Source organism: Ranitomeya variabilis, chromosome 1 (assembly GCF_051348905.1).
Source record: "Ranitomeya variabilis isolate aRanVar5 chromosome 1, aRanVar5.hap1, whole genome shotgun sequence".
Lineage (NCBI taxonomy): Eukaryota > Metazoa > Chordata > Amphibia > Anura > Dendrobatidae > Ranitomeya > Ranitomeya variabilis.
The window spans coordinates 312,382,689-312,397,607 of NC_135232.1; the positions used below are offsets into that span (position 1 = coordinate 312,382,689).

Consider the following 14,919-nt stretch of genomic DNA (forward strand, 5'->3'; position numbering starts at 1 on the left):
CCTACCGCCCGCGTAGAGTGTGCTGTAATACCAGCTGGAAGAGGAGAATTCTTAAGGCGGTACGCCTCTTGTATGGCGGATTTGATCCACCTGGCAAGGGTAGCTTTGGAAGCTGGCAGACCCTTGTGGCCGCCTTCCGGAAGGAGGAAAAGAGAATCAGACCTTCGGAAGGACGCAGTCCTAGACACGTATATACGCAAAGCCCCGACAAGGTCAAGCGTATGCAGAGCCTTCTCCACTCTATGAACCGGAACCGGACAAAGGGATGGTAGTGAAATTTCCTCATTGAGGTGGAAGTCGGACACCACCTTCGGAAGGAAGGATGGGACCGTACCAAGAACTACCTTGTCCTGGTGGAATGCCAGGAAAGGCCGTCTGCAGGAGAGTGCTGTCAGTTCAGACACCCTGCGTAGCAAGGTGATTGCCACCAGGAAAAACCACCTTCTGGGAAAGAAGGCGGAGCGGGACCTCCTTAAGGGGTTCAAAGGGTGGTTCCTGCAATGCTGTCAGGACCAGGTTGAGGTCCCACGTGTCTAGTGGCCGTCTGTAGGGGGGAACCAATCGGGAAACCCCCTGAAGGAAAGTCCTTACTTGCGGCTTGGTAACAATGCGCTTTTGGAAAAGCACTGAGAGGGCTGACACCTGGCTCTTAAGCGAGCCCAATGACAGCCTGGCCTCCAGACCCGATTGGAGAAAACCCAAGTACCTTGGGTAGGGAATAAGGGAGTGGGATCTGGCCACGAGATTCGCACCAGGTAAAGAAAGCTTTCCAGGTACGGTAATAAATCTTGGCAGAGGCTGGTTTCCGTGCTCTGATCATGGTTCCAATGACGTCTGTCGATAGCCCTGCCTGGGTTAGAACCCAGGTCTCAAGGGCCACGCCGTCAAATTGAGAGCCCCTGAGTTCTGGTGGTAGAACGGGCCTTGTGATAGAAGATCGTGGCGGTCGGGGAGACGCCAGGGGGCGTCTACTGTGACTTGTACGATGTCGGCGTACCATGTGCGTCTGGGCCAGTCCGGTGCAATGAGGATGGTTGGGACTCCCTCTTGTTTGATCTTCCTCACCACTGGATATCAGGGGGAGAGGTGGAAAAATATACAGAAGCTGGAACTGGGTCCAGTCCTGAACCAGAGCGTCTGCTCCGAGCGACCGCGGATCGTGTGTTCTGGCAATGAAGTTGGAGACCTTGGCATTGAAGTGGGATGCCATTAGGTCCACATCCGGGGTCCCCCAGCGGAGACAGATCTGTTGAAAAATTTCGGGATGGAGAGACCACTCTCCCGAGTCTATTCCCTGTCGGCTGAGGAAGTCTGCTTCCCAGTTGTCCACACCCGGAATGTGGACTGCCGAAAGAACCGACCCTGTGTCCTCCGCCCAGCGGAGGATATGTGACACTTCCCGCATCGCCTGGGTACTGCGGGTCCCCCCTTGAGGATTCACATACGCCACAGTCGTGGCATTGTCCGACTGTATCCTGATGTGAGAGGCTGCCTGTAAGTGATGGAAGGCCCTCAATGCCAGAAGGATGGCACGAATTTCCAGGATGTTGATGGGCATGGTCGCTTCCGCTGGGGACCACTTGCCCTGTGCCCTGTGGTGTAGGTTCACCGCACCCCAACCCGTCAGGCTCGCGTCGGTGGTCAGAACCTTCCATTGACCTGAGAGAAAGGATTTCCCCTTTGCTAGCGAGGTTGGCTTGAGCCACCCAGTGCAGGGACCTCCTGGTTGACGACGTTAGCTGGAACTCCCTGTCGAGAGAGAAGGGATTCCTGTCCCAGGACTTGAGAATGGCTAGTTGGAGAGGTCTGAGGTGAAACTGGGCAAATGGGACAGCTTCTATTGCTGCTGCCATCTTGCCGAGGACTCTCATGGTAAACCGGAGAGATCGAGGGGGTTTGCGGAGGAGGGTGCGAACTGCTAGTCGGAGAGCCAGTGCCTTGTCCTTGGGAAGGAGCACTAGACCCCTGGAGGTGTTGAATAACATTCCCAGGAAGGTCAGGGACTGACTTGGGGTTGGTGAGGACTTTTGTAGGTTGATTAACCAGCCCATGCGACTGAGTATCGGTTGTGATTGAGACGCTGAGCTCGCAGTCCTTGAAGGTGGGAGCCTTGATGAGTAGATCGTCCAGGTATGGGACGACTACTATGCCTCTGGAGTGCAGGACGTCCATGGTGGCTGCCATGACCTTGGTGAACACTCTGGGAGCCGTGGCGAGTCCAAAAGGTAGAGCCACAAATTGGTAGTGGTCCTGGCCTATTGCGAACCTGAGAAACCTCTGATGGACAGGTGCAATGGGTATATGCAGATATGCGTCTTGTATGTCTATGGAGGCGAGATATTCTCCCTTCTCCATGGACGCAACGATGGACCGAAGGGACTCCATGCGGAAATGACGGACCCGTACGTATTTGTTGAGCTGTTTTAGGTCTAGTATGGGCCGGACGCTGCCTCCTTTCTTGGGAACTACGAACAGATTGGAGTAGAACCCTTGGAAGCGGTCGGTCGTGGGTACCGGTACTATGACTCCTGATTGACAAAGAAAGGAGACCGCTTGGTGATAGGCACGAGCCTTGGCTGGCGGTTTTGGGGGGACAGAGAGGAAGAACCGGTCCGGTGGGTTGGAGGTGAAGTCTATTTTGTATCCGGAAGACACTAGTTCCATGACCCACCTGTCTTCTGTAATAGGCAGCCAGACTTGATGAAAGAGCAAAAGTCGGCCGCCTACTGGTGTGGTGTCTTCCGGAGTCCGTGAGTCATGAGGAAGAGAAAGTCTGAGATTTTCCTCCTCTGGGCTTAGACTGGCCTGCTTTTGACTGCCAGGTCTTGTCCGACCTTTGAGTCGATCGTGAGTTGTCCCTGCGTGGGGAACGGGTACGATTTTGTGCTGGACGTGAGACGGACCAGCCGGAGGAATTCCGAAAGGATCGGAATCGAGTTTGGTTACGCTTCTTGTAAGTGCGTTTAGGTTTCAGTTGGGGAAGAGAAGTACTCTTACCCCCTGTGGCGTTGGATATCATAGTGTCCAACTGTTCACCGAAAAAGTCTCCCACTGAGGTAGGGGAGGTGCGTGAGGGACTTCTTTGAGGCTGCGTCCGCTTTCCATTCCCGCAGCCAGAGGATACGCCGAATCGTGATGGCGTTTGACGCTATCCCCGCGACTCCCCTTGCTGAATCCAGAGCTGCATGGAGCATGTAATCTGCTACAACTGCTATTTGAACCGCTTGGTCCGACAGTTCAGGAGCGGATGCTTGGAGGGCTTGTAAATTCTTTGCCCAGGCCAGAATGGCCTTGGCAGCCCAAACTGAGGCAAACGCGGAAGCTAGGGATGCCCCTGCTGCCTCGAAAATTGAACGAGCCATGCGTTCTACCTGCCGGTCTGCTGCATCCCTGAGGGTTGAGCTATCTGGCAGTGAAAGGAGGGTCTGTGCTGCTAGCCTAGAGACTGGGGGATCCACTTCAGGTGGATCTGTCCATTCCTTGGTGTCCTTCTGTGGGAAGGGGTACCTCGCCTCCAGATATTTGCGATTAGCGAATTCTCAGGCTGTGAGAGCTGCTTTTTAAGGATCGCCTTAAACTCTGGGTGGTTAGTGAAAACCTTAGGCGGCTTCAGAGGTCCTTCAAAAGGAAATCTTATGTTCTGGGGCCTCTGGTAGAGGATCAGAAATGTCCAGCACCCGATGGATGGATGATATTATGTCCTTAACTAGCGCTGTATTGCTAGGAGGGATTGGGATCAGGGACCCCTCCGTTCCTCTGGTGGGCTGGGGAGGAGGCCTTCTCTGGTTGGGGATTGCTGCATTGTCTGTCCCTGGAATGGGACGGTCTAGATGACCTGGAGCTACGGTGTCTCTCCCTAGAGGGGGATGACCGTGTGCTATGGGATGACGCAGATGGACTTGATCTATGGATCCGCTTGCGTCCTGACCTAGACGTGGATGTGCCTGGGTCATCTTGTTCCTGAGTCAAGCTCTCCCTTTGCTGGGTAACGGTCATAGCCGGGGCATGACCCTGCAGAGCCTGAAGCAATGTGGAGGTTAGGTTATCTATAGACTGCGTCATAGATTGCGATATCTGAGTAGCCCATTCCGGCGTGGCATTAGACACCGAGGCATTGGCAGGGGCTTCTTGAGGCTCTGACACATTAGTTTGTATGCAGTTCTGACATTGCGGGTACGGGTACGTGCTACTACTGGGGAGAGCGGCCCCACAGGCTGTGCAGAATGCATAATAGCAGTTCTGCCTGGTTCTCTTGGACCTTGAGCCCTGCATAGTGCACAAAGTGCAGAGGTGCTGCCAGCAGATGGACCTTACAGGGGTAGAGAACCTATAGGGGAGCTTTATAGGTAATAAGGATTCACGGCTGAGTAAAAAGAACCCAGCTGTGATCTTACCCCACCAGTGTGCCCCTAGGTCCAGCGCCGAAGATCCACAGTCCTGTGCCTCCCCGGAGACTGGCTGCCTGGTCCTGGTCCTGCAGACCGGGAGATGCAGGGTTAATCTGCAGCCGAAAATGGCTGCAGAGACAGAGAAGAGAGGAGGAGAAGGGGGCGGAGAGCTGGAAAAAGGCGGCAAGGCTGTGTAAAAACATGCCCTTACTGTCTCGATCCGCCCCCTGTATGACACGGTAGAGTGTCATATTTGTCATCCGGGGGGCGGGCCGGGGGGTGGAGAGGAGGCTGTGGCTTCAGCTAGGCCAAAGCCGGGGCCTAAAGTAGATGCCTGAGGCCCAGAAGGGCTCCAGGCCGGCGCGAAAGTCCGGGAGGGGATCGGATCTGAACCGGACCCCTCCGGATTTAAAGGCAGGATAGCGGTGGGGCTGTAAGCGAGAGGGGGGCCCTGTGAGGGGTCTCCCTGTGGCAGTATAGAGCTGGTGCTGCCGCAGAGACAGGGACACAGAGAGCCCTGTGCCATGCCTGCCTGCACTCCCCCCGGCCCCAACAGGAGCCCACAGCTGGGCTGGGGTCCCTGGATGCAGGCGCAGTGTGCTGGCCCATTGCTGGGAGCTGTCGAATGCTGCCTGTACAGGCCCTACCTGAGGTGTCTCAACCTAATACCCCCAGAGGGGGATAGGGAGGGTGCAAATGTGACCTTCAGGGGTCTTTATCCTCGCCTCGACCTCAACCCAGAAACCAAAAGGAATTGGGGAAGGAGGGGGGTCTCGACTTCGAACCAGCACCCGAGGGACTGGGGAAGGAGCAGCATGGGGAATAGCCGTCTCTACTTCAACTGGGCACCCCATAATAGGGGGCCGAGGAAGGAGCCATGCCGGGAGTCTCACAGGAGACCCTCTTTTCTTCATCTGTAATCCCGTCGGAAAAACGGAGTAAAAATCTTTAGGTGTGCCTCCTTTGCGACACTAAGCAAAAACTGGAGAAGGCTGATGCCGTCCAGGGGTGTATACTGCACAGGAGGAGCCACAGTTAATCTTTTTCAGATTATGCATAGTGTCGCCTCCTAGTGGACAGCAGCATAACACCCATGGTCCTGTGTCCCCCAATGAGGCGACAGAGTAAAGGCACATCTGGAAGATGCGCCAATTCTGGCACTTGGCCACTCTCTTCCCACTCCCGTGTAGCGGTGGGATATGGGGTAATGAAGGGTTAATGCCACCTTGCTATTGTAAGGTGACATTAAGCCAGATTAGTAATGGAGAGGCGTCAATTATGACACCTATCCATTAATAATCCAATTGTATGAAAGGGTAAAAAAAAACAAAAAAAAAAAACACACGATTAATAAGTATTTTAATGAAATAAACACACAGGTTGTTTTAATATTTTATTGCTCTCTCAATCCATGTGAAGACCCTCGCTTGGAAAAATAATAAACCAACAATATACATACCTTCAGATGACCTGTCACGTCCCACGAAGTAATCCATCTGAAGGGGTTAAAATATTTTACAAGCAGGAACCCCGCTAATGCAGCTGTGCTCCGTGCCTGTAAGCCCCAGCGAATTAAGGAAATGTAGGTCAATGACCTATAGTTACCTTCAGTCGCGGTGATGCGCCCCCTGGTGGATGTCCTCATGAACAGCAGCCTGGGAACTTTTTCCCACGCTCGAATTAACCCTTAAATTTAAATAGCTACAGCGCCGAAATTTTGCACATACACACTACTAACATTAGTAGTGTGGAATATGCAAAAAAAACACCGGATTACGTACCGGTAATGCTCTTTTATAGAGCCACGACAGCACCCACTGAGAGAGGGGATCCGCCCCTAGGAACAGGAAACCCTACGGAGAGATAAAAGGGGCGGTCCCCCTCGCTCCCACAGTTTGGGTTACAGAGATTGCGAGGAACCGCCCACCAGTTTTAGTAGGCAATTCTATATTATCATTTTATCTTAATTACGTATATTTACAAGAACCAATCACCCTTATCAGTGCTCATATGCAAACTAATATATAAGGGAGGGAAGTGAAGGGGTGCTGTCGTGGCTCTATAAAAGAGCATTACCGGTATGTAATCCGGTGTTTTCTCTTCGCCACGACAGCACCCACTGAGAGACTTTCAGAGATAGTTATTTGGGGGGGATTATTGTGTTAAGAACTGATCTACCGAAAGACAAGTCAGATGAGGCAGATAGATCTAGTCTATAGTGACTATAGAAGGTAGTAGGAGAAGACCAGGTTGCGGCCTTACATATGAGATCGATTGGAACCTCTGCTCGCTCTGCCCAGGATGATGCTATCGCCCGGGTGGAATGTGCCTTTACAGTCTCAGGTGGATCTTCCCCTTTAGACGAATAGGCCAGGTATATCGCCTCCCGAATCCATCGGGATAAGGTGCCTTTTGTAATACCAGCTCCTTTCCTTTGACCCTGGAAGGAAACAAAAAGAGCCCTGCTCTTCCTCCAGGCGCTAGTCCTGTCTAGATAAGTTATTACAGCCCTTCTCACATCTAAAGTATGGTACTTCTCCTCTTCCTGATTTGTAGGGTTATTATAGAAGGAAGGAAGAAGGATTTCTTGAGATCTATGAAATTTAGTACACATTTTAGGTAGGTAGGAAGGGTCTGTTTTTAGGACAATTCTATCTGGTAATATTGACATAAAGGGAGGATCTACTGATAGTGCCTGTATGTCACTCACCCTTCTTGCCGATACTAAAGCGACAAGAAGAGCAGTCTTGAGGGAGATGTGTTTAATGTGAGCAGAGTGTAGAGGCTCAAATGGGTGATCTGTTAAGGCTTCAAGGACTAGGTTAACATCCCAAGGAGGTAAGTGGGGAATTTGGACTGGTTCTGCTCTTTGGCAGGCTGAAATGAATCTGGCTATCCACCTATCACCCGCAACGTTGTGACTATACAAAGCCCCTAGTGCAGAAACTTGCACTTTTAAGGTATTAACTGAAAGGCCTAAATCACGTCCTCTTTGGAGAAATTCGAGAATAATAGAGACTGGAATTTCATTTGACAGGGCTGAGGGATAGAGGCTTAAAAAGTTTTTTTCCATACTCTTACATAGATCGATGTAGTGGATCTTTTCCTACTCAGCAATAGGGTATCAATTACTTTATCAGAGAAGCCCCTTAGTTTTAACAGCTGCCTCTCAAATCCCAGGCTGTCAACCGTAGTCCCTTCACATGAGGGTGGTTGAAGGGCCCCTGGAAGAGAAGATCCTGATCCTCTGGGAGAATCCATGGATCCGAGATGGACATGGCTCTGAGCAGGGAAAACCATGGTCTCTTTGGCCAAAACGGGGCAATCAAGATTACATTCGCTCTGTCCTCCCTTATCTTCCTGATCACTGTTGGAAGAAGAATCATCGGGGGAAAGGCATATGCTTTCTGAAATGTCCATGGAACCTGGAGGGCGTCGAGAATATCGGAACATTGAGGCGAATGTTTTTACTTGCCTGTTGTCTCTTGTAGCGAAGAGATCTATGTCGGGTATACCCCATTTTATAGTTATCATTTTGAATATCTGATGATTTAACACCCACTCCCCCTGATGGAGGGTATGACGACTGAGAAAGTCTGCTTTTGAGTTGTCTATTCCTCGGACATGTAGTGCTGATAAGGACAGAAGATGATTTTCAGCTATAGTTAAGATGTCTTCGGTTATAGACATGAGAGTGCCTGATCTTGTTCCTCCTTGATGATTGACGTAAGCCACTGATGTCATGTTGTCTGAGAGTACCCTGGTATGTGTTCCGTGTAGCTGTGGGAGGAATTCACATAGGGCATGATAGATGGCTTTTAGTTCTTTTTTATTAGACGAGTCGTCTGATTCCGTAACCGACCATAGCCCCTGGACAATCTGGTCCCCTAAGTGTGCCCCCCAACCATCAGGGCTGGCATCCGTAAATATTATGTTTGAGGGTTTAACCACCCAGGGAACCCCGCTAATTAGATGGTCTGGTTGTAGCCACCAGGTTAGAGATTGTATTACGTCACTGGAAAGGGAAATTTTACCGTCTAATCGCCCTTGTAATTTTATCTCCTCATGTAAAATTGCATACTGCAAACATCTCGAGTGGAATTGAGCCCATGGAACAGCTGGAATACATGACGTGAAGGAGCCAAGTAAGGACATGCCTTCCCGAAGGGAAATTATAGGTTTATCTAGTATAGATTGAACTTTATTTCTAACTGTTATCTGTTTAGTTTCTGGGAGAAAACATTTCTGGCTTATAGAATCTAATATAATCCCCAAAAATGTTTGCCGAGTTGTTGGGATCAGCCTAGATTTTTCCCAATTTATTAACCATCCTAAGTTCTGCAAGGATGAAATCATATCACTTAATCTTTGCTGACATTGTGAGGGGGATTTTCCCACTACTAGAAGGTCGTCTAGGTATGGGATTATGAGGGTGTCTTTAAATCTTAGATATGACATTACCTCCGACATCAGTTTAGTGAATACCCTTGGAGCAATTGATAGTCCAAAGGGCATTGCTGTATACTGAAAGTGCCGTATACATCTATTCAATACAATTGCTACGCGGAGATATTGTTGATGTTCTTTAAAGATTGGTAGATGATAATACGCATCTTTCAAGTCAAGAACCGTCATAAAGCAATGGGGAAATAGGAGTTTTACGGTGGATCGAATAGATTCCATCTTAAAGGTTTGATTTTCTAAGAAGGTGTTCAGTTTTTTAAGATTTATGATGGTTCTGAATGATCCATCAGGTTTTGTAACTAGAAATAACGGGGAATAGAACCCTTTCCCCTCCTGAAGAAATGGAACCTCCACCAAAACTCCTTTGGATAGAAGATTCATTACTTCTTGCTGTAATGCCTCCTGTTGAGACTGCGATTTTAAAGAAGTCAATAGAAATGAGTCCGGAGGGACTCGGGCAAATTTTAACTTTAAGCCAGAGTTGACGAGACTATTTGCCCAAACATTTGATGTTATTCTTCTCCATTGGCTTGAGAAGGAGGATAATCTACCTCCCACAGGTAGATCTGCTCTAACGGGGCTTGTCTTCAGTTTTAAAAGGGCGCTTCCCAAAGAATGCACCCCTTTGTTTGGCGTCTCTAGGGGTCCAGCGGTCTTGGGTTTTAAAATCTTTCCTTTTATTAAATATGGGCTTCCGGAACGCTCTCCTATAGGACGGAAGGTAATTATTATTAGGGAAGCCTTTCTTTCTTTCTCCCGCTTTAGTTAAGATTTCGTCCAGTTTGGTACCAAACAGGTACTCACCCTGACATGGGAGGCCACATAATTTGGATTTCGTCTGGGGATCACCCTTCCAGCCCTTAAGCCATAGGGCTCTACGTGCCGCATTCGTGAGACCTGCTGATTTGGCCGCCAAGCGTATAGAGTCGGCAGATGAATCCGCCAGGAAGGCTGTAGCCCCTCTAATTAAGGGTATAGAGGACCTCAGTTTGTCTCTAGAAAGACCGCTTTTAAGTCCTTCCTCTAAGTCACTCAGCCAGACTAACATGGACCTAGCAGTGCATGTAGCGGAGATAGCCGGCCTGATGGCTCCCGTACACGACTCCCAGGCTCTTTTTAACAGAGAGTCGGCTTTACGGTCTAACGGGTCCTGTAATGAGCCTGAATCCTCTACAGGTAGCAAAGATTTTTTGGATGTGGATGCTACTGCAGCATCTACCTTCGGCGATTTTGTCCATGTTGAAAACTCTTCATCATTGAAGGGATAACGTCTTATTGAGGATGGAGGTAATCCCCTTTGCCCCTGGCTTTCCCACTCTTTTTTGACTAAAGTTTTTATTGCTGCTATCACCGGAAAAGAGGGCCTCTTCTTTTCCGATAAACCGGCAAACATAATATCCTGCTGTGTTCTGGGGAGTTTAGAATCCTCGATGCCCATGGTGTTACAAACGGACCGGACAAGGTTATCAATACTGTCAGTGGGAAAGCATTTATCCTGGTCCTCATCTGAGGAAACATATTCGTGGGAAGTATCAGAGTCTGCCTTCTCTAAATCAGAAGATAGATCAGATATAGGGGATTCGTATCCTTTTTTACCCTTGGCACGCGGTTCTTTATCAGAACTATGTAAGGTCTGTAATTCTTGTCTAATCATGAGCCTGATGTCCTCTGATTTAACTGAGGCTTCCTCCCGCAAGGTAGAATCAATACATGATTTACAAAGCCTCTTTTTGTAACTATCCGGGAGGGGCTTGAGACATAACGCACACTGTTTGTGCTTCGCTTTTTCAGTTTTCTTTCCCTAGGGAGCATAGAAGGAGAGGGAACAATAGTCAGCTTATTGGGGTAGATGCACACTCACCCCAGTGAAGCTTTTACGGTACCGATTGACGAGGAGGAGACTGGGGCGGAGAACCGGCTTGGTCCGACTTTTTCCTAGAGGATCCGCTCTGTTTAGAGCGACTGCTGCTGCCACGTGTACGTGGGGTAGCTGCGGTGTCTTCTATAGAAAGCATCGCAGGGTTCTGCGCTGAATCCATTGTGGACGCCGGAGCGATAGTGCCGGCGTCCTTTTCATATGGGGGCCGCCATCTTCTTCCGGTTGAACCCGGAAGTGCTAACCACTTCCGGGTCGCGGCCATGCCTTATGCGTCTGCGCTGCCACCGGAATCAGCGCAGGTGCCGTCTGTCTCCTCCCTCACCCCGGAGGTTACCGCTATCCTCCCGGGGAAACAGTGGACCTCCACGCTGTCTGAGCGCTTACCTAGGTAAAGCGGCATCATACCTCGCGCTTGGTCCCGCAGACGTCTCCAGGTGGACTTCCATGAGCCAGCAACCCCAATAGTTCTGGCCTCACGGCCCCTGTCAGCAGAGGGGGGAAGCTGAGAAGAGAACCCCCGACGCTGCATCCAGCTCTGGAGCCCTTGCCATCCTCTCAGGTAAACTGCGCAAGCGGCATCCAGGCTAGGCATCCTCTTCTCCGTGGATTCCCATAGGAACAGGAAACCAAACTGTGGGAGCGAGGGGGACCGCCCCTTTTATCTCTCCGTAGGGTTTCCTGTTCCTAGGGGCGGATCCCCTCTCTCAGTGGGTGCTGTCGTGGCGAAGAGAAAAAGGGGGATATGAGATGGTTTACTGTATGTAAACCATGTCTCATATCCTGTCGGGTATGGGAAGGAGAAATGAAAAGCCGGCAATTGAATTAGCGGCTTTAATGCTATCTTGCGCTGCATTAAATATAAATATACATATATAGGTGTCTCACTGACATATATATATATGTATATATACCTATTCTATGTGTATATATCTACTCTATTCTAACCTGTCAGTGTGATTTTACTGTACACCGCGCTGAATTACCGGCTTTTCAAAGGACTCCGGTGTGTAAAAATCGGACAGAACTCGCATTGTGCGAGTGCTGTGCGATTTTTTTCTCGCACCCATTGACTTGCATTGGCGAGTCTCGTCCGAGAATCGCAGCAATATGCAGCATGCTGCGATTTTTTTCTCAGTCCGATTTCGGCTGAGAAAAAAATCGCAAATGAAAAGACACCTATTGAATAACATTGGTCCGAGTGCAATCCGATTTTTTATCGGATTGCACTCGTCCGTTTTCCTCGCCAGTGGAAATGAGCCCTAACACTCCTATCCTGACAATTCCTGTAGTTTACTTAGTAAAATCTTGCTGACAGGTTCACTTTAATCAAAATTGCATGAAGCTAGCTATAGTTGTAAGGTTCCTTTTACTTTTAAAAATTGTATGGGGATATAAAGTGATTTTTAGCATATTCATGGCTTTCTATAAACTTCAGCAGATAACAAGAACTCATTTTTTAAACGATTAATTTTCTCCTGCATAATGAATACAATTTACCATAACTGGTTAATTGGTGGGAATAGGACTACTGGAACCACCAGCCATCCTCAAAATTAGGGACCAAATCAGTGGCTTTCATTCCCTCTGGATTTCCCCCATGCAGAACAGTGTAGCTTTAGAAAATTAAGGCAACCAACTGATATTAATGGCTAATGCACTTTTCATTACCAATATATTTAAAAAAATATTTTCCTTTTTTTGGGACACCAGGAAATGCCAGTTAAAAAATGCCAGTAATTGGGGCAGCAAAATGCCGTATGTAGTGGGTAAATTCATAGCTAGTAATAACTCTTTCCTGACATTGAGGAAAAGAAGGCTTGGGTTTGTAGCTTAAAGGCCTACCCATAAAAAAACAAAACAAAAAAAAAACAAAACAAACAAAAAAAACACCCATGGTAAGACAAGTGAAGATGTTGTTGGGAGACTAAGGAGGAACAGCTGTTTGGCCAACAAGCATGTAGCCAACTTTAGACTTCAGTGAAGCAAGTGGTACTGTCTGATACTATTCCTTACCTTCAGCATGAGATTTTAGAGCATCCAGATCTTGTACCGTCATATGTGAAAAATGGCAGGAAGGACCAAAATCACATAGACCTGAAAAAGAAGAGAAGCAACGTGCTTAACCCCTTAGTGACAGAGCCAATTTGGTACTTAATGACCGAGCCAATTTTTACAATTCTGACCAGTGTCACTTTATGAGGTTATAACTCTGGAACGCTTTATCGGATCCCGCTGATTCTGAGATTGTTTTTTCGTGACATGTTGTACTTCAAGTTAGTGGTAACATTTCTTCGATATTACTTGCGATTATTTATGAAAAAAATGGAAATATGGCGAAAATTTTTAAAATTTTGCAATTTTCAAACTTTGTATTTTTATGCCCTTAAATCAGAGAGATATGTCACAAAAAATAGTTAATAAATAACATTTCTCACATGTCTACTTTACATCAGCACAATTTTGGAAACAATTTTTTTTTTTGTTAGGGAGTTATAAGGGTTAAAAGTTGACCAGCAATTTCTCATTTTTACAACACCATGTTTTTTTTAGGGACCACATCACCTTTGAAGTGATTTTGAGGGGTCTATATGATAGAAAATAACCAAGTGTGACACCATTCTAAAAACTGCACCCCTCAAGCTGCTCAAAACCACATTCAAGAAGTTTATTAACCCTTTACGTACTTCACAGGAACTAAAACAATGTGGAAGAAAAAAATTAACATTTTACTTTTTTTTGCAAACATTTTACTTCAGAACCATTTTTTTTAATTTTCACAAGTGTAAAAACAGAAATTTAACCACAAATTTTGTTGTGCAATTTTTCCTGAGTACGCCGATACCCCATATGTGGAGGTAAACCACTGTTTGGGCGCACCGCAGAGCTTGGAAGTGAAGGAGCACCGTTTGACTGTTTCAATGCAGAATTGGCTGGAATTGAGATCGGACGCCATGTCGCGTTTGGAGAGCCCCTAATGTGCCTAAACAGTGGAAACCCCCCACAAGTGACACCATTTTGGAAACTAGACCCCCCAAGGAACTTATCTAGATGTGTGGTGAGCACTTTGAACCCCCAAGTGCTTCACAGAAGTTTATAACGTAGAGCCGTGAAAATAAAAAATCGCATTTGTTTTCACAAAAATGATTTTTTCGCCCACAAATTCTTATTTTCACAAGGGTAACAGGAGAAATTAGACCACAAAAGTTGTTGTGCAATTTCTCCTGAGTACGTCGATACCCCATATGTGGAGGTAAACCACTGTTTGGGCGCACCGCAGAGCTTGGAAGTGAAGGAGCACCGTTTGACTTTTTCAATGCAGAATTGGCTGGAATTGAGATCGGATGCCATGTCGCGTTTGGAGAGTCCCTGATGTGCCTAAACAGTGGAAACCCCCCACAAGTGATACCATTTTGGAAACTAGACCCCCCAAGGAACTTATCTAGATGTGTGGTGAGCACTTTGAACCCCCAAGTGCTTCACAGAAGTTTATAACGTAGAGCCGTGAAAATAAAAAATCTCATTTTTTCTACAAAAATGATCTTTTTGCCCCCAAATTTTTATTTTCACAAGGGTAACAGGAGAAATTAGACCACAAAAGTTGTTTTGCAATTTCTCCTGAGTACGTCGATACCCCATATATGGGGGTAAACCACTGTTTGGGCGCACCGCAGAGCTTGGAAGAGAAGGAGTGTCGTTTTACTTTTTCAATGTAGAATTGGCTGGAATTGAGATCGGACGCCATGTCACATTTGGAGAGCCGCTGATGTGCCTAAACAGTAGAGACCCCCCACATATGACACCATTTTGGAAACTAGACCCCTTAAGGAACTTATCTAGATGTGTGGTGAGCACTTTAAACCCCCAGGTGCTTCACAGAAGTTTATAACGTAGAGCCGTGAAAATAAAAAAATCGCATTTTTTCTACAAAAATGATCTTTTTGCCTCCAAATTTTTATTTTACCAAGGGTAACAGGAGAAAATGGACCCCAGAAGCTGTTGTACAATTTGTCTTGAGTACGCCGACACCCCATATGTGGGGGTAAACCACTGTTTGGGCGCATGGCTGAGCTCGGAAGCAAAGGAGCGCCATTTGACTTTTCAATGCAAAATTGACTGGAATTGAGATCGGACGCCATGTCGCGTTTGGAGAGCCCCTGATGTGCCTAAACAGCAGAAACCCCCCAAAAG

The 14,919-nt window shown here is 47.7% G+C and overlaps 1 protein-coding gene across 1 annotated transcript in view; it reads right to left on the reverse strand.

Moving 5' to 3' along the window:
• Positions 1–14,919, reverse strand: part of ZMAT5 (zinc finger matrin-type 5) — an 84,260-nt gene that overhangs the window by 18,022 nt on the left and 51,319 nt on the right. The window contains exon 3 of the mRNA XM_077297001.1: positions 12,745–12,825. Coding sequence (XP_077153116.1) covers positions 12,745–12,825 — 81 coding nt within the window. The remainder of the gene's footprint in view (positions 1–12,744; positions 12,826–14,919) is intronic.